Source organism: Dasypus novemcinctus, chromosome 12 (assembly GCF_030445035.2).
Source record: "Dasypus novemcinctus isolate mDasNov1 chromosome 12, mDasNov1.1.hap2, whole genome shotgun sequence".
NCBI lineage: Eukaryota > Metazoa > Chordata > Mammalia > Cingulata > Dasypodidae > Dasypus > Dasypus novemcinctus.
In genome coordinates, this window is record NC_080684.1 from 107,781,064 (window position 1) to 107,803,291 (window position 22,228).

The window sequence follows — 22,228 nt, forward strand, 5'->3', positions numbered from 1 at the left end:
GCTCGTGGTGTGGGTGGCGATTACTCTCCAGGCCCCCTGCCCGCCCCCCCGTGTGGGGGTCTGGGACTGTGGTGGCGGGAATGCCCCCCGGCAGCTCCTCCCTGCTGGTGGGTGCCTGGCCCTCCGCTGGCCCTCTGCCCGGGGCGGAGGTCTCTGCGAGGACTGCTTTGGGGCGTCGGTTGCTGCAGACCTGGCAAGGAAGGCGGTCCCAGCTGCTCCCGCCCCACTCTGCTCTCTGCCACCCTCACGGACAGTTGCCCCCACGCCCCAGCCTGGCCGTGCCACCTCCAGGAGGGAGGGTCCCTGCTCCAGCGCTTGTGAAGCCGTGTGAGTCCACGGTGGAAATGGCGAGCCCAGGTCAGGGGGTCCTTGGGGACGGGGGTGCTCCCTGTGGGCTCCTCTGCAATGCGCTTTCTGCGCTGCCTTTCCATAACGTCCCAGCCTCTCCTGGATGGGCCAGTGCGTCCTGCCTGACCCTGGCCTTGTCTCGCGCCAGCCTCTGGCCCCTTGGGTCCCTGGCTGGCACCGCTCCACAGCAGGGGCTGGTGGGCCTGGTGCAGCTGACGTGGACTCTGGAGGAGCCACTGTGGACGGAGAGCCAGTTAGCCCCGGCCATGCCCCCAGGAGGTGGCCTGTGGACAGGGGGAAGGGGGGTGGCGCAGCTCCCAGGCTGCGGCTCTCGCGTTTCCTCCGCGTCAGAAAGCACACCGCCCGCCCGCCCGTGGCTCTGGCCCTGGGCTTCCAGGCTGTGGCCCGTGGCTGCGTCCCTCCCACGGGTGGCAAAAGAGGGCAGAGCTTTTCAGGGGGTAACTAGGCGAAGGCAGGAGGTTGGAGATGGAGAAGACTTGGAGTATTGGGGGGGCACCGCAGGCAGGGCCGAGGTGGAGCCAGCTGGTGCGCAGAGGGGCAGCGGAGGGCTCCAGGCCGCTGTGGGGGGAATTGCGGGGCAGGGGCTGGGGTCCCAGCCTGCGTCGCCTGCCAGGGGTGCCGGGGGGAAAGGTGTTTGCCAGTGGTTTCTGTTTGGGCTTAATAAAAAAGCACTTTTTGTAATGGGAACGTCCAATGTACTTGAAATTGAGAGGTGGGTACCAGGGGTCCACAGGCCCTCCCCGCACAGCCGTCCCCTGGCCCTGGTCTGGTCATGTCTCCTCCCCCGTGGGGTCATCTCGGCCAGTCCCAGCGTCTGCTTCCAGCGTCGAGGCTTCCACGGCTCTAAGAGAAGGGCCTGGAACTCGTGGGCCCGCGCTCGGGCGGAGGGGCCCCGGCTGCCGGTGTGCGGAGCGTCCTCCTGCTGGGGTTCCCTTTAGGGGGTGGACCCCGCCGTGGGCACTGCGGGCTTGTCTGGCGCCAGCTGGGTCTGAGCTCCTCCTGGACAGAGGGGACAGAGCCGAGGCCGAGTCGGGCCCAGCACCTGCGTCACGGGCTTCTGCCACCGCCTGCTGGGGAACCCACGTTGGGTTGTTAATTTTTTTTTTCCATTTTTATTTAAAATGTTACATTCAAAAGATATAAGAGGTCCCTTTATACACCCCCCCCCCACCCCTCTCCTCCCACATCAACAACCTCTTTCATCATTGTGGCACCTTCATTGCGCTTGGTGAATACATCTCTGAGCACCGCTGCACCACATGGTCAATGGTCCACGTTATAGTTTACACTCTCCCCCGGTCTACCCAGTGGGCCATGGGAGGACATACGATGTCCAGCATCTGTCCCTGCAGCACCACCCAGGACAACTCCAAGTCCTGAAAACGCCCCCACATCACATCTCTTCTTCCCTCTCCCTGCCCTCGGCAGGTACCGTGGCTGCTGGGTTGTTGATTTGGGGGCAGGGTTGGCACCTGCTCTCCCTGGAGCCGGTGGGCGTTGGCTGCCCTTGGAGCCTCTGCCCTCGTGAGTGGGTGCTCTTAGGGGCTGAGGAGCCCCTGGGGTCCTGGGCCTGGCTCGGCCCATGCAGAGGGGCTGCCTGTGTTCCGTCTGTCTGTCTACCAGCGCCTGTGAGGGAAGTGACCCCAGGCTGTGCCCGCAGGGCCCCTCTGGAGTACACAGCTGCCGCCACCCGGCACGACTTCCCCCACAGTAGGGCACGGGTTACCTGCCACGTGGTGGGTGGGTGGACTTGCATGGCCCGTGCTCTCTGGCGGTGACCAAGAGATCAGGCCCCAGGACAGACAGCCACGGGCCAAGGGCCGTGCCCAGAACCTGCCGGCTCCACGGAGCTCGTTCCTCTCCTGGCCGTGGCCGCCGAGAGACCTGTGTTTACAGGGTCCCTCGGCGCTGCTCCGGGCGGGCCCTGCCCTAGCTGGGCAGCCGGTCTCACGCCTCCCCAGGCCTGGAGGAAGAGGGGTCAGCAGGCCGAGGCCGGAAGTCAGGCCCCGCCAGGCAGGGCCCAACCCAGGGCTCACTTAGATGACACAGGGTCAAAGACCACGTCTCTTGCCGTCCGGCCTCGCTGATGAGCAGACGACAGTGATCTGAAGGGCTGAGACCCTCTTCGTCTCACGGACAGTGTGACAAGTGGTTTTTGTGCCAGTTGTGGTCACCTCGGCCACAGTGTGTCGTCCTTGGGCGCTGGCGGGTGATGGCCCTTCCGTGAGCCAAGCCGTGTCTCCGTGTGCCCGCGGCGGGGCGTGTGTGCGTCTGACCGTCCCTCCGGCGGGGCACCAGGAGGCCAACTGCCCGGCCTGGGTGCTCGCCGCGAGCAGAGGCCCCGTAGCCGACGCCCGGCCTGGGCCGGGGCGACGCTGTGGGCTTCCTTGGCTCCCACGGAGCAGAAGCGAGGCCCCTTGGGGCTGGGTCCAAGCTCTCACGGAGCTCGCCCTGCGCGGTGCTGCCAGCTCCGGTGTTACCCACGCGGACCGGCCCTCCGTCTCCCCCCGCCCTGGGCCCGTGGCTGTGGACCCCAGGGCACGAGGTTGGCGGTTTCAGGGGGGTTTCCACGTCGGTCCGTGGCCGCCCGTGAGGTTCGGCCTCAGGCTTTTGGCTATACCTTCTCACAGTTGGCTCTTAAGGACCCCTGGCCGCTGAGACGGTAGCGCACGCGCCGGCTTCAACAGTGGGGGTGAGGGTCTCCCCGCAGGGCTGCCCCGAGGCTGGCGGTGGTGCTGGCCGCCGGCGGTCCTCAGTTCTGCAGCCATCCCGGCGGTGGCCGTGGCCTCGCTTTTCTCTTCTGGGCTGCCGCTGCCCACCTGCCGCTGGCCCCTTCTGGCACTTTCTCTCTACGAGGCCTCTGGGAGACGAGATTCGGGCTGCACCCCGGCGGTGCGCCGAGGCTTAGGACATGTCGAATCAGGGTGCACCGTCCAGCCTCCTGCCATGCTCAAGCCGGGGTCCCCGTCAACCCTCTGCGGCGTGGCCCCGGCTGTGTCCCGGCGCTCTCGGGGACGGCTGGGTGCAGGGACTTTGCGCCGCTCTGCTGACCTCTCTGCTTCCCTCCTAGGCTGGCCCGGGGACCCTCATTATGGCCGCAGGAGTCCAGGACTTTAACCGGACTGAGGTCGACAGGTTGAACGAGGTCAAAGGCCACCTGGAGATTGCCCTCTTGGAGAAACACTTTCTGCGTAAGTTGTGGGCGGCGTGGGGGGCCTCCCGGAGGAGAGGACTGCAGGGGGGAGGGGCGTGGTCCAGGGAACTGGTTTGGGGCATGGCTGGTGACGGTCCTGCTGGCAGTCACTGGGTGTGTGGTGGGTGCAGCGTGGCCCCACTGTGGCCTCCGTGGGCTCCGGCCTCCCCGGACATCCCTGGACAGCGTCTCCTGTGGGGTCTGACCCTCCCACCCGCGGCATCACTGAGACCAGCTTGCGTTTGGGCGGCCGTGGAGCCTGCGTCCCGGGGATGGGCTGGTGGTTTTAGCAGGGCTGGCCCATCGCATGGCCAGCGGTGGACTCCGAAGTCGTGTTCTCTGCTTTTTGAGGGATCTGAAACGTCCCCTTCTGCGTAGTTTACACGTCAAGTCGGGGAGGGCAAGGGGCTGTCGCCGCTTGCCCACAGGCCCCCAAGAGGCATGGGGCCGGTGACGCCCCGCTGGCCGGGGCGCTGGCCTCTGGGCAGCGGTCGTGGTTCCAGAATGCCCTTCCACGCACCAGCTCATCCCATGCGGTGCTTTTGAGCCTCTCGGCCCTCCAAGACCTTGTTTACCAGTGAGGAAATTGAGGCACGGAGGTCCAGGGCAGGCACCCTCTGTTAGCCAACGTCCTGAAGAGTGGGTCACAGCGTCCAGTGGGTCACAGTGTCCAGCGCACTCCATCACCCCTCGCAGTGCCCCCGCCCACGGTGCGTGCCAAGCTGGGACACCTGCCTGGGCACGTGGCGTCTGGGAGCTTGGCCTCCATGCATACGCGGCCGCCTGGACAGTGGGCCCATTGCCCCTGACGCTCTGTTTGCGCCCTCAGCCAGGTTCCCTGGAGCCCGCAAGGGCGACCATGGGAAGGGTCGTCCCAGATCGGTCCTCGCCGCCGCCATCTCTCGAGCCATGCCTGGCCGGCTGGGGCTGCCCTTTCCCGGCCATCCTGCGGCCAGCCCAGGGCCTGTGCTCCTGGACAAACCCGAGTTGGGTGGCGCGCCCACGGGTGCCCGCTGAGTGCCGATCTCTGCTGGGGCTGGGGAAGCGGCGCTGCGCACCTCTCCACGAGGCCCTGGCCGCTCCCGTCCGGTGGGCCTCAGGGCTCCGTCCAGAGGGCTCGGTTTTGGCTTGTGGCTGGGGGTGGGCAGTGCCAGGGGTCCACTCGCTCTCTTGCCTCGAGGCCAGGAGGGCCAGCCTCAGGTGTGCCCTCCTGGGCGTTCCTGCCCGCCACACCTGCAGACTGCGACTTGATGGGGGCGGGGCCTGGGAAAGGCACGTCTGAGTCCTCACCAGGTGGTTGTGCGCTGTCCAGTGACAGGCCAGAGTATAGTGAGCCATGTGTGTGAGTGAGCAAGCAAGGGTGTGTGTGGTAGTTGGCTATGTGAGAATGTGTGAGTATATGTGTGCAAACGTGAAACTATGTATGGGTCGGGGTGTGTCTGTGTAAGTGTATAGGTGGGTGCACGTGTATGAATGTGAGTATATGGGTGTGTATGCGAACCTGGATATGGCGTGTAAGCGTGTGAGTGTGCAGGTGCATGTGAGTGTATGTATAGATGTGGGTGTGTAAGTATATGGGTGAGTGTGTGCAGGTGCAGATACAAGTGTGTGCAGGTGTGGATACGAGTGTGCAGATGTGGATACGAATGTGTATGTGTGCAGGTGTGTATATGCACATGTGGATATGTGTGTGTATGTGTGCAGATGTCGGTAAGTGTGTGTATGTATCTGTGCACATGCAGATGCGCGTGTGTGCAGGTGTGGATGTGTGTATATGTGCACGTCTGGATGCGTGTGTGCAGATGTGGATACATGTGTGTATGTGTGCAGGTGTGCGTGTGTACAGATGTGGGTATGTGTGCAGGTGTGGATGTGTGTGTGCGGGAGTGTTGAGGTGTGCGTTGTGAGCATGGAGGAGTGTTGAGCGGTGTGTGGTGGTGTGGTATGGTTCGCAGTGTGAGCGAGCGTGGACGGCGTGCGTGTGCGCTCTCCGCAGCTGCCTGCCCCCCGCGGGGTCCGTGGACTGTGCCCCTAGGGGCCCAGAGGGGGTTCTGAGAACCGCGTCTCCCGGGCCAGGGGCCAGGCGCTGGCGCAGTGGGCTGGCGACGGGATGGCTGGGCTGCCTGGTGGTTAGGGCCGACCTGGGACCGGGCCCTCATGGAGGGGGGCAGCGGAGGCTCCACGGGGGGGTGCGGGGTCCCCCGAGGGTGACAGGGTGGGCCCTGCCCACTGGGCGGCCGCCGTGAGGGGGTGTGCAAGCTGGTGCTCAGGCCATTTTCTGGACAGACCCCAGAGAGGCTGAGGGGACAGACCCTCGCAGTCAACGGTCACCAGAACCCCAGCCTTGTCCCCAGGCAGCCCCGGGGACCCTGGTCAGCAGTGGTTGAGGAAGTGGATGTGACTCGAGCGGTTGAGCGCCTCCCTCCCACCTGGGAGGGCCCATGTTCAGTCCCCGGTGCCTCCTAAAACAACAAAAAAACAAACAAAAGAAAGGGCCGGCCCAGGGGAGCCGTCGTGGCTCAGGGACTGAGCGCCGGCTTCCCATGTGCCAGCCTGGGGTTCAGTCCCAGCCCTGGCACCTCAAAAAAGAAAAAACGTGGTGGGACCCTGCCCACTTCACGTGGCTGGACGAGCGCACGGAGCACAGCGCTCCCGGGAAAGGACAAGTTCTGTGAAGGCGCCTGCCTGACCCGGGGGCACCTGGGGGCTGCCGGAAGAAGGGGTTAGCTGGGCGGGGCCCGGGCCGGCGGGGGTGAGTGTCCTGCAGGGAGAAGGGCGGCGGGGCCAAGGTGCCAAATGAAGACACCGGAACCCTCAGGGGCCGACCGGAGCCCGCTGGCGAGCCTCGCGCGTGCACGCACCTGCGCGGGCGCTGTGGAGGCTGCCCTCGTCGCGGGGCACGGGGCTGGCCGGGGCTGGCCGGGCCTGGACCGGTGCCTGGGAGTTTGGTCCTCAGCGTGCTTGGCTCCCTGTTGGCTTATATGGTGAAATTATAGGGTTCAGTGTTGACAGCCTGTGGGACGGTAATTACAGGCATCTCTTTAATTACGGAAAACTTCAAATACACACAAAAATAGAGCCGTAGTGTGACGAGCCCCTGATGTACCCGCCGGCAGCTTCAACATAACCGCCCCCCCACTCCACCTCCCCTCCCACCCCAGCCCCGATTATTTTGAAGCACATCCCAGCCTTCTTTCTTCTACAGACTTCTCCTATGTACCTCTGTGTTTTTTTAAAAAGCCATGAGTTCGGCATCACAAAAACCTAGCAATTTTTTTTTAATATCATCAAATACCCAGCTTGGGTTCAGACTTCCCTGCGGTCTCCTAACGTTTTTAAAACCTTTTCGAATCAACCGCCAAGCCAGGTCGTACGTCATGAGCGGCGGCCTGTCCCCCGGTCGTGGGCTCGGCGGGCCCTCTCTGCTCCCCTCGTCCCCTTTGCCGTGGGGCCGCTCACCTGCCGGTGGAGGCTCCCACACCGCGCTCTGCTGCTTGCAGCCCCACAGGTGTGACAGTGAGGTCGCCTGTGCCTCGGGGCCTGTCCTGGCTGCCTGGTGGAGGTGAGAGCTAAAGGCTGGACTGGATTCAGGCCGATCTTTAGGGGGCGGGTGGGGGTTCCTGGGTTGGGTGGGGCCTGCCTCCGTGACGGAGCCTGTCACCGTTGGGGACCGTGGCGGCTGTGGCTTCGACCCATCGTTCGAGGTTGTGGAGGGGTCATTTCCCACCTCTGCCATTCTTTCTCCGCTTACTCCCTGCCATATTGCTGAAAACAAACCTCCTTCATGCACTTGACCTTGAGGGAGAGCACACGGGAAAAACCGGATCCACGCTTGTTTCCCCTTCATTCTCCAGCGACAGAAGAATGAATTATTCTCAACTCAGAGCCTCCTCCAGAGTGACCAGCGTGCGTGCTGGCGGCGGGTGGCAGCGTCACTAGACCGTGGACTTGTGAACTCTTGATGGGCTCTAACCCACCGCAGTGACCCTTGGAGAGCCTCACTTGGTCCCACCTCTGGATTGTGGGGGCCTCTTTAAGTTGGCTTCTGGGTCTTTCCAGCACGACCCCAGAAGTCCATGAGAGATCCTTCCCTCTCGGTGTCCCGAGATACTCCAGGCCCATCCTAAGTGTTTCTGTCCCTGCCTCTCCAGAGAGCTCTGGTTCCTTTTGTGGAAAATGGCATTTGGAGACTAAGTCAGGATGCTGGGGCACTCGCTGCTGCCTGCTCGTTCTTCTGAGGCCTCTTCCATGGACATTGCTGCGACATCACGAGTTCCTACACGAAATTCGAATTCATGCCCAGGACTTAACCTCATCACACTTCGTATCTGTATTTTTTGTTTATGCCACAAATCCTGGTTCTCTGTGAGTGGCACCAGCAATTGCTCATTGTTTTAATCCCATAATAACACACACAGCACTCTCAGAATAAAAGACCAATTCTGCCACCAAAAATAGGGTAACTAAAAACTGTTTGTTTGTGTTTGTTTCTGGTTCTCTGTCCTTAGGGTGTGCCCCACTAAGGGTGCACAGACAAATTACTGGGTGTTGAAGTCACTTAGAGGAGTTGGTGTTTTTGCCTGTGGCTGTGTCATTGATGCAATACAGAGTTGGGCTCATTTCTTTTCACTTTTAATTTTAGATTTACAGAGAATTTACAAATACAGTTTGAAGAATTCCCTTTTACTCTTCACCCAGATGATATGAGGACTAATGCTTTACCGCATTTGCTCGATCTTCCCTCCCTGCCCTGCCCCCAACCTACTTCCCTCCCTCTCTCCCTTCCTATCATTCCGTCCATCTAGAGATCTAGCATCCATCCATTATCCATCTACCTACCTACCTACCTATGATCTGTCTACCTGTCTATCATCTATCTATCATCTGTTCATCATCATCCATCCATCCACTCATCTGTTCTCTCTCACCGTCTGTCTGCTCTCCATCTCTGATTTACTCATTGTCCATCTATCTATAGGTCTGCTATTAATATTTATCTCTTGTCCATCTATCACCACCTATCTTCTATCCATTATCCGTCCACCATCCATCTACCTACCCATCTACCTACCTATCATCTACCTATCCATTCATCTATCCTTCTCTCTTTCTTTCTTCCGAGCTTTTTCAGAAGCACTTGCAGATATGATGCCCCCTGATCTCTAAATACTTCTGTGTGTATTTTCTAAAAGCAAGGGAATTCTCTTACTTAACTACAGTATAGTTATCAAAATCAGAAAATTAACATTGATATAATACTATTGTCTAATCTGAGGTCTATTTCAGATTCCACCAGTTATCCCAATTAAGCACTTTATAGCCAAAAAAAAAAAAAATTCCAGATCATGTGTTGCATTCTCTTGTCATGTTTCTTTAATCTCCTTTAATCCAGAACATTGCTCAGTCTTTCTTTGCATTTTCTGACAGTGACATTTGTCTAGTGGCGGAGACATTTGTAGAATGTTCCTTGAAGCGGGACTTTCCCTGTGATCGTGATGAGATTCAGGCGATACAGCTTTGTCAGGAGTGTCGTGAAATGCTGGTGTGGCCTCAGATGGGAACTCATAGGAAGTCGTTTTTTCCCATTATGCATGGTGTAGAGATTTCTTTTTAAAATTAAGTTGCATTTATTTTTATAGCTATCTACATTTACTTAGCTGGTTCCAAGGTCAAGGTAAACTCAGAGAAGTCAAGTTTTTCTCTCTGACTTCCATCCTGTTCCCTCCCTTCACCCAAAGGCGGCCAGTTTTCTTTTACTTTCACATTATCCTTCCACTGAATTTTTTCATTAGAGCAGTTATGCATATTAGTTCTTACCTCCCCTCTTAGATAAATGTCAGTGCATTCACACTTTCTCCATACTACGTTTATATCCTGGAGATCACTTCAAAATAGCATAGAGAGATATTCTTCATATCAAGTTACGTCTGCTTCCACGGTGTGAATGGAGCATTTTTGTTTTGTTTTTTTAAAGATTTATTTTTCACTTATTTCTCTGCTCTTCCCCCTCCCGGTTGTCTGTTCTCTGTGTCCATTCGCTGTGTGTTCTTCTGTGACCACTTCCATCCTTATCAGTGGCACCAGGAATCTGTGCTTCTTTTTGTTGCATCATCTTGGTATGTCAGCTCTCTGTGTGTGTGGCGCCATTCTTGGGCAGGCTGTACTTCGCGCTGGGCTGCTCTCCTTATGGGTGCACTCCTTGCACGTGGGGCTCCCCTACACAGGGCACACCCCTGCGTGGCATGGCATTCCTTGTACACATCAGCACTGCACATGGGCCAGCTCCACACGGGTCAAGGAGGCCCAGGGTTTGAACTGCGGACTTCCCATGCGGTAAGCAGACACCCTAACCACTGGGCCAAGTCTGCTTCCCTGGAGCGTGTTTTAATCGGCGTGTGCCCTGTTGATGGGCAACTGCCCTGTCCCCGGCCTCCTGCCGTTTGAGTTACAGGTGCTTCTAGCCGGGCTGCTAGGGCAGCCGAGCCTGGCCTGTGCATGCTGGTTTCCATAGCTGGGCATCACATCTGGGCTGGAAAAGGGGAGTGTGAAATGAACGGAGGAATCTGCTGCAGTGAGCGTGGTCAGAGCTGGGAGTTTTGTTCAGGAGGAGCCGGCCCCTTTCTCCGTCATCTCTTCCACCTCAGCACCCGGGAGAGTCGAGCTTGCAAGGAAGGAGAGAACTTAACTTGGGAGCTGCTCACCCACCTGGTGCTGGTTCGCAGGAGGACACTAGCCCGGGCTGCGGCAGGAGCTTTGGCCTGGAACCGGCCTTCCAGAAGGTTCTCTGGTGACTCAGCCTTCAGCCAGGGAAGCTGTGCCTCGCCTCCCTGGCTGTAAAGCGCCTAATGGCCGGTGTTCGCATTCCCTCCAATTATCTAGAGGACTTTCTCTGTGACAGCAAACTGTTCCCTTTGAGGAGGGAAGAGGGAACGGTCAGAGTTGCAGCTGCTCTCTGCAGTTATTAAATATTGAAGAGCACAAGTGTCCAGCGAGAAAATGACATGGGATGAAGATGGTGGGATGAAAATGCATTCTGGCTTGTGGCGGAAGACAGATTCCTACATTTGTTAGAGCATTAATTAGTAAAAAGCATCCCACGTTTTCAGTAAGTCAAATACAGTGCAACCACTTTTGCCTTTGGGGCACCAAATGCACAGGATTCTGTCATTTCCTAATGGGAGTGTGCATTCATTGAGCACCTGCTGGGTGCAGGCTGGGAAGCGCAGTCGTTCAGTGCCGTGTGTGTACTCCGGGTCCCGCCCCGGGGCATCTTGCGTGGAGTTCTGTTTTGGAGGCAAGTGCTTCGGGGGCCTTGGGCTTTTCTATGGTGCCCATCCTCAAGAGTGGAGCCCCCTGGATTCGCTCTTGGCTGTCCAGTGGCGCGTCCTGGGTTGTGGGAAGGCACCCTGGGCTCCTGGGGCATTGGCCTCAGCCGATGCAGGCCCTAGGCCCGGGGTGGGCGGGCCTCCTGCAGGAGCTTCCCCGAGGGCCGGGTGTGGACAGGGCCCCTCCTGGCTGCCCCCACGCACCCTGGCGTCCCCAACCGGGGCCTATCAGGAACCTGCATCTCTCCTAGGGCCCCCCTGTGTAGTGTTCCTGGGTTGACCGTGGGGCTGAGGGGGGGATCCGGGCCTCATCCTTGAGAGGGAGTGGGGGTCCCATCAGATGAGACGGTGGGCTGGATGGGGACACGATGGCCTGAGTTACCAAGCACCCTTTGACCTTCACCCCAAGGAGGCGCTCAGCCCAGTGGCTCTCACGGGAAGGTCAGCCGTCGGGCTTCCTGCCCTCCTCCTAGAAGTGGGGGACTGGGCCGTTGCAGGTTCACCGCCTCCAAGGCTGTGGTGGTGGCGTCCTCAGGGGCTGAGGACGCAGCCCCCACCCCACCCCCCGCCCCGAGCTCTGAACGGACCTCTCCTCCTTGGATTTTCCCAGCAGAGGCTGTTCTGTTGTGGAGCTGATGTTGCTTCAGCCTCAGGTCCTCTCCAGAGGCGCTGGAGGAACTGGCCAGGGGCTTCCATGGCTGACAGTCGGGGAAATTTGCAAAACAAAGGTTTCTTAACTGCAGGCAGTTCAGATCTCTGTCTCGTCTCCCCCCAGCGTGTCCTCGGTTACCCTCCCCTGGTGTGTGGGGGTACTAGGGGGTATTGGGGGTATGTGGTTTGGAGCTGTATGTACTAGAAAAGCATGTTCTTCAATTGCATCCTTTCCTGTGCGTGTGAACCCGTTGGAAGCAGGACATTTTGGTGAAGCGACTTCAGTTACGGCATGGCCCAGAGTGGGTCTTAATCCTTTTTAAGGCTTAAGATCCTTGATAAGAATGAAATTCAGACAGAGGAGAGAAGGCCAAGGAGACAAGAAAAAGCTGAAATTCGACGAATCCTGGAAGAGAAGGGGGAGGCCAGGAGAGGCTTCCCGGGCACTGCCACGTGGCAGCGGAGCCCGGGTCCAAGGACCGCTGGCACCGGCCCCTGCGCGCCAGTCTTTGGGGAGAAAGCATCGCCTAGATGACCCCTTGGTTTGGACTTTTTTCCTAGCCTCAAAATCATCAGCCTTTGAGCAGCCGTTTAAGCCAACCCATTGCCTGGCGCTTGCTTCGCTAGCCAGGAAACCAAACCTGGGTGGGGGTCTGAGGGGAGTCTATACCTATGTTTATGGGATTCGCAGGTAGAGGAACCTGGCGAGGTACCTCGTTAGCTGTCCTGGTGCAGGATCGGCTCCCAGGACAGGCCCACCACCCACGGAGCCGAGGCACCCGGCCTTGTGCCTAAGAGTGGGCTTTGGGGTGGACTCGTCTACGGCCAGCCTCGCAGAGAGCGCAGCGTCTGTGGAGCGAGGACTTGGCTTCCGTAGAGGTCTGGTTAAAACTGAAGTGTTGACTAGGTCCTCGGTCGGGAGCGCACTTGGAAATGCAGCGTATCGATTACATCGTCCTTTGATGTTGTCTTTTGACGGGCGTTATGTGAAGTAGAATTTACTGGAAACTTGGGGTTGCTCAGCACAAGCCATAGAGGTCCTGTCAATTGTGGGGCTGTCCCAGATGTGACAGCCGTCCTAAACTTGGGCACAACGTCAGAAATAAATTGTGAGGCCGGAAGAACTTCTTCCCTGAGCGGGTGAGAAGAGAAAACAAGTTTTCTCAGCAGAGAAACCTGAAGATCCATGAAGCCAAAAGTCTTGTCATGTGAAGAGGGGACCAGGGAATCTGCAACCAAAAAGTGTGTGGAGGGAAGCAGACGTGGCGCAAGTGATGGAGCTTCCACCGACTGTATGGGAGGACCCAGGTTAGATCCCTGGGGTCTCCTGGTGAAAAAGAAGAAGAGAAAGCGTGTCCATGCGGCAAACCAGTGCCCACGCGAGTGCCATGTGGTGACCCAGTGCCTGTGCAAGTGAGCCATGCAGCAAGATGATGACGCATCAAAAGAGACAAGGGGAGAGTCAAGACGAAGCGCAGCAGAGACCAGGAACTGAGGTGGCACAATTGACAGGGAACCTCTCTCCCCTTCAGAGGTCTCCAGGATCGAATCTTGGTGAATCCTAGAGGGAGAAAATGAGAAGAGAAGACAACACAGACAGCAAAAACAGCAGGGTGGGAGGAGGGGAAGGGGGAAAAAAATAAATAAAACTTAAAAAAAAAAAAATGTATAGGAAAACTGCCACAGGTGTGTCAGGCAGCCAATTCATAAAAATAGTAATATCTCTTTGGGTTTGGGATATCGATGGTATTTGCCAGCTTTTTCAAATTTGTATTTTGTTGTGACTTCTTACTCCAAATAAATATTCCCATTTGGACATAATTTTGGTTTGTTATTTTCTTAAAAAGGACCCTCAGAGTGTATAGTGTATATAATTTCAGGCCTCACAAAACCCCAGTTCCCCTGGATCCTCGAGCTCTGCTCTGGATGAAATGGAACGTTCCCGCTCGGCCATCGGAGAGAGAGGCGGCAATGTGGGCTCCTCTTCTCGTTGGACAGAAAGAGAAGGGAGTTGCATGCGCCATTGAGGCCCCAGAACACGCCTTTGAGGTTTTTCCGGAACAACGAGCAGGCACTGCCGTCAAGTTCTGCTCAAGTTGGCTGTGGGGGTGGGACGGGCTGCCTCAAGGCAGGGACCCTGGGCTCCTGCCAGTGCGCGCCTGCCTGCCCCTCTTCTGGCGCCGGCCGTGCATCAGTGCCCCCGTTCTGGACTGAGCAGGCTGGCATCGGGCGTGTCTCTCAGGCTTCCTCTCTCTGCACAGGGCGCTGTCTTTCCAGGCTTTCTTTTTTTTTTTTCTAAGATTTATTTTTTATTTCTTTCTCTCCCTGCCCCGCCCCCAGTTGTCTGCTCTCTCTGTCCATTTGCTGTGTCTTCTTCTGTGTCTGCTTGTATTCTTGTCAGCAGCACCCAGAATCTGTCTCATTTTGTTGTGTCATCTTGCTGCGTCAGCTCTCTATGTGTGCAGCGCCATTCCTGGGCAGGCTGCACTTTCTTTGCACTGGGTGGCTCACCTTACGGGGGGCACTCCTTGTCTGTGGTGCTCCCCTATGCAGGGGACACCCCTATGCGGGGGACACCCCTGTGTGGCACGGCACTCCCCGTGTGCATCAGCACTGCACATGGGCCAGCTCACCACACGGGTCAAGGAGGCCCTGGGTATGGAACTTGGACCTCCCATGTGGTAGGCGGACACCCTATCTGTTGAGCCAAATCCGCTTCCCTCTTTCCGACTTTCTATGTCAGCTGCAATTACCAGGCGAGTGGCTCGTCTCTCTCCAGGACCCCGGGATAAAAAACGACAGCGCCCTCCCTCTCCCCGTGCTTCGTCTTGAGTGAGTGTCCGTTTATATCATCCACCAAGGGTGCGGGGACTCAACCCGAGTGGCGCCTTACCGACGCAGCCAATCAGAAGCCCTGAGTGGACTTTATCAAGTGACTTAATCAGAGGCCCCTCAACGGAATCCAGTGCAATCAAAGGGGCCCACACCCAGCAGGATAGGTTAGTTGACAGACATAATCTTTTCTCTTTTTGGGATTCTTGAAATGATGTCAGGCTCTCACGGCCCCCCATCTCCAAGGCCAGCCACGTCTCCCCGACCTCTGCTCTAGAGACCCTTGTGAAGGCATTGAGGGCCGAGGCGGCTAATCCAGGGCACCCTCACCAGCGCACAGCCCTTACCTGCGTCTGCGCAGGCCCCTTTGCCTCGAGGGAGACGTGTGCCCAGGTTCTGGGGATGCGGAAGTGGGCACCTGGGGGCTGTGACTATGCCAACCGCGGCAGGCTGCCCCACGCCGGCTGCTCTTGGGTCTCTCCCTGAGCCTGCACTCGGACCTCAGGTGTCCGGCCGCTGGCAGACTTGAACCTTGTGGTGAGGACTTCTCACAGCGTGCTGGGGGACGCGAGGGGGTGGGCGGCTGCCTCTGCAGCAGGAAGGGCCACCCTGATGCGCAGATGTAACTGAGGCTCCTTGGAGTGGCTGGAAGTTGCTGGGTGGCCAAAGAAGACCTTCGTCACCATCAAAGGCTTCTGAGAACCGAAGCTCTCGGGAGCCGCCAGCTGCTGGAGGTGTCAGAGAGCGCGGCCCCCTGCAGCTTGGAGGGCGCTGGGCCTGGGCTGACCGGCCGCCTCGGGGACCCATGCTGCAGGGCTGGGGAGCCGGGGGTCAGCGCTGCTCTCTCTGCCTCTGGTGGCGTCGAGCTGTGAGGGTCGAGCCTTGGCCCAGGGCTGGGCTAGTCTTGCCCCATAGCGATGTGCTTGGTGATGACCCATGGGGACAAGGCTGCCCTATGGGTGGATGACGCATGGGTGACAAACGTGCAGGGAGCAAACAGACTAAGCAGACAATGAAGCCAGCACAGCGGAGCACAGACCTCCTTGTCAGGTGGCATTTTCCTAGGGCAGAAAAGTGCGACTTCCTAGAACGTTGGCCTTTAAGAAAATGGCATGCCTCACCAGGCTCTGAATTTCACGCTCCTCGGCCGCTTCCACTGCTGGGTGAAGGTCCTGTCTTTGTCGGTTACTTACTGGAGACGTTTGGTGCTGAGAGGCCTTGTGGCCCAGCCAGAGAGCGCGAGCCCCACAGGCCGTCCTGGCCGGCCCCTGGGCGGGCAGCCTACCTACTGGTCCCCGCCGTGCACACTGGAGGAGTCTCGGGCTCAGGTCCTCCCGGGGTTCAGACCGCCAGGGCGCGGCCCCTCCCTGCGGGTTCAGCATTGTCATCCGATGGGTGCTTTGCCCATCTCTGCGATGGATGGGGTCGAGTGCCACGGGAGGCGTCACGCCGGGAACCACGGCCAATCTGCGCCCACTTGGCGACACTCGGCGCCCTGCCCCGCTCGGGTGTCGGCCCACTCCCGGGGCCAGAGAAGCTCCTACACACCTTCCGATAGGGTGCCCACCTGCCGGCACCTGTGTCTGCAGCACGAGACAGGGCTGGAGAGCAGGGCCGTGCAGGGGCTCCGAGGAAGTGTCGGCACCAGCCTGGCCCAGGGTCCCAGCTCTGCGGGGCCCCGCAGTGCCCACGTCTCATCCCCTCTCCCGAGGCAGCTGCAGGGTGGGAGTGGAGGTGGCTGCTGCTTGCCGAGGAACTCCCACGGCGTGGGCCCAGGGCACATCTGCAAGGCTGGGTGGACAGATGGGTGGACACAGACGCAGGGATGCGTGGACGGTGAATGGATGGGTTGATGGTAGGCGGGTCAGTGGGTGGAGGGGAGCGTGGGTAGGTGAGGGGATGGTGGGTGGGCCCACGGACAGATGGGTGGGCTGGACTGTCCACGGGGCTGCCCTTCTGTGCCTCCTTTAAGACCCCCGCCCCTGGGGCTCCTCCCAGGCCTGCCCCCGACCCGGAGACCCTCTTTGCTCCTGTCCTGCCTGGTTTAGGTCTCCAGGCACGTGTTTCGTGGGTCCCTGTGCTTCCTGGCGAGCTCACCTGCTTGGGGGCTCTGCTCAGCCAAGAGCCTGGTGCAGCGGGAAAGGGCTGGGCTGGGCGGGCACAGCTGCTGGGTGCCACGTGGTGGGTTGGGAAAGGGGTGGGCATGGGGCAGGGGTCAGGAGGGGGTCAGAGGACCCCTGCTGTGAGTCTCCCGCATTTCCCAGCCCAGGGGCTCGGCCCGGCCCCTGGCAGGAAGCTGGATGTGCCGTGTCCACCGAAAGGCAGTCATGGGTTCAGAAAAACAGCCATTCTAGGTAAAAACACCAGAAGGGACCCTCTTTTTCATTATTCTATGTGATAAAATAATATTTTTTCGTGTGACTATGATATATATTTATCACATACAGTATATACATGGCACGTGCCCCTGTGTCAGCAGTTACCCGTCGTGCTTCGGTAGAACTGCTCCGTCAGCGCTGGTGGCGGCCGTTTGCTCATTGTCCCATGAACGTCACCACTTTGCCCCAGTAAATGGCACCGCAGTAATGGAGTTAGGGGAAGTGCAGTTTGCAGGGTATGCAAGGCAGGTCCTGGGAACCGCCTCATTGCCCCAGGTGAAGGCGGTGGAGCAGGCGGGGGGCAGGGGCGGTGGGCAATGACGGTGTGCGGTTGGGGAGAGCAGGAGTGGGCCATCGTGGCTCTGCCTTCCAGAAAGTTCTGATGATGGTGGCGGAAGGGGTGAACTGGGGCTGGTGGCCGAGGCAGTGTGGCCGGGTGAGGGTTGCGGCTGTGGTAGGTGCAGGGCCTGAGCGCCCGGTGCAGAACGGCCCTGGGAGCGGCGCCGAGCGCACACCGCCTGGTGGGAGGATGGTATTTAGGGATTATCACTTGACTTATTTTCAGCTGATGCTGCGCTTGCTGGATTGTGTGCCAAGAGGATTCCTGCTCGAGAGCTCCACTTTCAGAGTTAAAGATAGCCCCGCAGCGCTGCTTTCCTCCTCGGCGTCGTCCCTGGCGGTCGGGGGAGTTGGGGCTGGGGGGTTGGGCTGGCGCTGCGGTGGGCTCAGCCTCCTCCGCCTCACCGAGCCGGGGTGGCCAGCGTGCCGTCCCGGGGCCCGCGGGTGAGCCGGGGGGACGGGCCAGGCGGCTGGGGGTTCTGGGTGAGACGCTTAGTCCAGGTGCTCTCCTGTTCCGGGCTCCCGAGTGTTAGCCCGTGTGCCCTCGTCCCTCAGAAGGCGATAGCCCGCGACTTCTCCCCGAGGAAACGCGGTTGCGTGCGTGGCTGCAGCCCTCCCTGGGCTCCTGGGCTCCTGCCTGGAGACGGTGAGGACCAGCCCCTCGGTGGGCCCGCAGGACCCCTGCCCTCACCCAGCGCTGTTCTGCTGAGCCTCTGCTCTCACGCGCAGTGGGGAGGGGGCCAGGACCCTCGTCCGGGGGCTGGGGGCTCGTCGCACTTCCTTTCCTGTATGTGCTGCCAGGGCCTTGGCTGACATGTTGGCCAGCGCTGTCCTGAGCCGGGAGCCACCACAGGGCCGCGAGTGACGGGGCCAAAGGGGCAGGGCCACAAGTGACGGGGCCCTTGGGTGACAGGGCCACGGGTGACTGGGTCCATGGGTGATGGGGCCCACGAGTGACGGAGCCCATGAGTAATGGGGCCAAAGGGATGGGCTCATGGGTGACGGCGCTCACGAGTGACAGGGCCCACAAGTGATGGGGCCCACGGGTGACGGGGCTGATGGGTGACAGGGCCCACGGGTGACGGGACCCATGGGTGATGGGGCTCACAAGTGATGGGGCCCACGGGTGACAGGGCTGATGAGTGACAGGGCCACGGGTGATGGGGCTGATGGGTAACAGGGCCCATGGGTGATGGGACCCATGGGTGATGGGGCCCATGGGTGATGGGGTTCTTGAGTGATGGGGCTCATGAGTGACAGAGCCCATGAGTGACAGGTACCACGGGTGATGGGGCCCACCGGTGACGGGGCCGACGGGTGACAGGGCCGACGGGTGACAGGGCCGACGGGTGACAGGGCCCACCGGTGACGGGGCCGACGGGTGACGGGGCCGACGGGTGACGGGGCCGACGGGTGACAGGGCCCACCAGTGACGGGGCTGACGGGTGACGGGGCTGATGGGTGACAGGGCTGACGGGTGACGGGTCTCATGGGTGACGGGGCTGACGGGTGATGGGGCCCACGGGTGACGGGGCTCACAAGTGACAGGGCCCACAAGTGACAGGGCCCACAGGTGACGGCGCTCACAGGTGATGGGGCCGATAGATGACGGGGCCCACGGGTGACAGGGCCCATGGGTGACGGGGCTCACGGTGACGGGTCATGGGGCCCACGGATGACGGGGCCGAGGGGTGACGGGGCCGAGGGGTGACGGGGCTGATGGGTGACGGGGCTGATGGTTGATGGGGCTGATGGGTGACAAGGCTCACGGGTGATGGGGCCCACGGGTGACGGGGCCCACGGGTGACAGGGCCCACGGGTGATGGGGCTGATGGGTGACGGGACCCATGAGTGAGGGGGCTCACAAGTGACAGGGCCCATGGGTGATGGGGCCCACGAGTGACGGGGTTCTTGAGTGACAGGGCTCACGGGTGACGGGGCTCATGGGTGATAGGGCTCATGACTTACAGGGTTCTTGAGTGACAGGGCTCACAGGTGACAGGGTTCATGGGACGGCAAGTTTCTTTCCCCCGTCCTCTGCCATGAAACTGAGAACCTTTGGGGGGCTCTGGCACACTCCTGGGGCCAGGCATTTTGCCCCCGGGGGTGCCCCCTGCCATCCCGCCCTGCCCCTCACAGGCACAGCCTCCTGTCCAGGCAGACGCCCCTGCGTCCTGGGGCAGGGCCTGCATGTCTGCACCCAAGGGTTGCCCGGACAAATCTGGGGGTGCTGGGGACTGCAGCCTCAATTCCCCCCAGCTGTGGAGGCAGGCCGCACCCCACCGTGGCCCAGCATAGGGGCCCCCGCCTCGCCCGGCCTCGCGGTCCCCAGCTGTGTGGCCTGTGGCCACGTCCCTCCTTCCCCTGCCCCTTCCTGCCGTCCGAGCGTCCTGCCCCTTCTAGGCCGCCAGCCCTGTGGGCCAGGGCCCACCCCCTGCAGCTTGGCCTCTGCGCTGCCCACACCTTCTGAAGCTCTGGTCCCAAACCAAGTCCCATCAGCGGGTCCAGGATCCTGCCTTTTGGGGGACACAATTCAACCCTCAGCAAGGAGTTGAGCCGTGTGACCCCAGGCGCGTCCCCCTGCTGTGGGACCCCCTGCCCCCCGGTCACCTGCCGCCATCGTGTCCTGACGGCATCCTGTCCCCGCCGTGTGCAGAAAGCGCACAGCCCGGAACCTGAGCTCAGACGGGTGCCCTGGGCAGCCGCCCGCCCCGCGCAGCCACTCGCCCCACGCAGCCCCAAGTGCGCTGGGGTCAGGTATGTTCTAGAAGGTCCGCCGACGTGGGGAAACTCCTGGGACATCATCTCAGCCGAGTGCTTCCTTCTAACAAGGCAGAAGGGGGGTGAGAGCCCCTGCTGGGGCCGCTGGAGGCGGGGCCGAGAGTCGGGGTGCCCTGGAGCCGCTCGAGGGGCGCCTCGTTCCTCCGGGGCCCATGGAGCCCCGGGCCAGCCGCGGCTCCTTTGGCCTCAGTTGACCATCTCCAGAGGGGTGTGGTTGGCATAGAATCAGCCCCCAAAGTTGTCAGCACCTGCCCGGCTCCCCGGCACCCGTGAGGATATCACCTGCCTGGCCCGAGGGGCTTTGCAGGGGTCAGTGAGGACGGGGACACCTGGGGGCCCTTTACGGGAAGGAGGCCCGGGGAAGGGGGGGAGGGGGGCAGCAGGGAGGGGCGTGGTGGGCGCTGGCTGGGGCCCCTCGAGCAGGAAGAGGCCAGGAGTCCGTCCACCCCAGCAGGATCGCAGCCTGGTTTAGCCTGTGACCTCTGACCCCAGGCTGTAGGCGGGTGACTCAGCGGTGGCGGAAGCCACTGGAGTGGCGCGAGCAGCAGGACACTCACACGGGCAGAATTTGAGGGACTCTGTCACCTGGCCCTGTGGGTGGCACTGCCCCCCCCCAGGGGACCCCGCCCTCTCTGCCCCCTCCCTGACAGTGGGTGCTGCTCCTGCTGGACCCGCACTGAGGTCTGAGGGCAGCTCGGCGTGGGGTGGGCCCAGGGCGCCCAGGCACCCGGGCCTGGGGCTGGGAAGGCACGAGCTGGGCCCCGAGGTCGGAGGGCGTGGGGCGAGGTGGGGGCTGCGGGAGGGGGGCCCCGAGGACGTGCTGCCAGGGGAGGCGCCTGGCTGCCCTGTGGGTCCCGGGCCCAGCGCTTTCCACTCGGTGCCGGGTGGCGTCTCGTGGTCCCGTGCCGAGTGGCCGCCGAGCCCTGCGCGCAGGTGATCCACACACCTCCCCGCAGGAGGGAGGCTGCCCGTCACAGCCAGGCTCACCACAGTCGTCGGTTCTCCTCAAGGAGCACGAGCAGGCGCCGTCTGCGCAGAGACCCCGGGAGAGGGGGCGCCCTGGCTGTTTACTGAGCCGTCTCCGTGCCCAAGGAAAAGGAGGGAGGCCACTGGCGGCCAGCTGGTGCCCGCGAGAAGCTGGCAGCCAGGCTGCGAGGGGGGCTGGCCTGGGGTGGGCTTGGGGACAGAAGAGGCACGTTTGCCTCAGCTGTGCAGAGCAGTGCCCGACCTGGGCAGGGGCCTATGCCTTGAGCCTGAAGAGCCAGGACGAGGGCTGGGGGCGGCGAGGGGCTGGGGGAGGTGAGGCGGGCCCAGGCAGCAGGCCAGAAGGGCCGCCCAGGGGCTGGCGTTGCCAGCAGGGCCACCAGAGCTGACTGGCGCACAGGAGCCTCTGGCTACCGTTTGGGGCCAGCCTGGAGCAGGGGCTGGCGGCCAGCTAGGAGCCGGGGTGGGAGCAGAGTGGAGGAAGCGGGGGGGAGAACCCCAGACGCCGGTGGTCCCTGCGTCAGGGTCAGGCCCCCTCTGTCGGCCTCCTGGGGGACCGAGCCTTAGGGGAGCTGCCTCCTGCCGTGAGGGGGCACAGAGCCCCCTGTCCACCGCTCCCACTGCCCCATTTCAGCCGGAGCTTCCCAGGGCCCTGGGCAGAGGCCACCTGCTATGTGGACCCCTTCCTGGGCCTGCTCGGCCTCGTGGGGGCCGCAGTTCAGCGGGACGGGGGCGCAGGCCCCAGGGACGCAAGCCGTGCGAGGGCCAGGCTGCCCCACCCGGACTGGTCAGGGAGAGGACCCCTGGATGAGGGCCAGCACAGCACAGCGCTGGCCAGGAGGGTCGCCCCGGGGCGGGGGTCTCCCCCGGCTCCCGAGGCCCCTGTAGCCCACCGGGGCCCAGGAGCCCCTGGCTGGCTGCGCTTGGGGGTCCCCCGACAGTACAGCGGAGACGGGCCCGACCTGGCGCCAAGGCAGAGGAAGTGCGGTGGGCTCGCGCATCTAAACGTATCTAAGTATTTACTCGGCATGGCGATCCTGGTGCAGCAAACCTAAACATTTCCTCAGGGCTGGTGCCGCCGGCCCAGCTGCTGCCGCCACTGTGTTTTCCTTTTCTGTCTTAACCTTCTATTGTAGTAACGTGTGCGCCACCCAGAGTTGCACGTTTCAAGCATTTTCAAGGGTACGACTTGGTGGCGTTGGTTATGTTCACGTTGTACGTGCACTACCCAGTCGCGCCCTTCGCCCCAAGTGGAAACTGTGCCCCGTAAGCTTTACACGCCCATGCCCACCTGCCCCCCTCTGACCTCGTTCCCTCCATGGGAACGTACTGCTTCTGGACGTTTCACACATGCGGAACAGTGCACAATGTTGCAC

At 61.1% G+C, this 22,228-nt stretch overlaps 1 protein-coding gene across 5 annotated transcripts in view; it reads left to right on the forward strand.

Annotated features, from left to right (window-relative positions):
* GRAMD4 (GRAM domain containing 4) overlaps nucleotides 1-22,228 on the forward strand; it is an 84,583-nt gene that overhangs the window by 40,192 nt on the left and 22,163 nt on the right. For all 5 annotated transcript variants that reach the window (XM_058308952.2, XM_058308948.2, XM_058308949.2 and 2 more), the window contains exon 3: nucleotides 3,440-3,560. In XM_058308952.2, coding sequence (XP_058164935.1) covers nucleotides 3,440-3,560 — 121 coding nt within the window. The remainder of the gene's footprint in view (nucleotides 1-3,439; nucleotides 3,561-22,228) is intronic.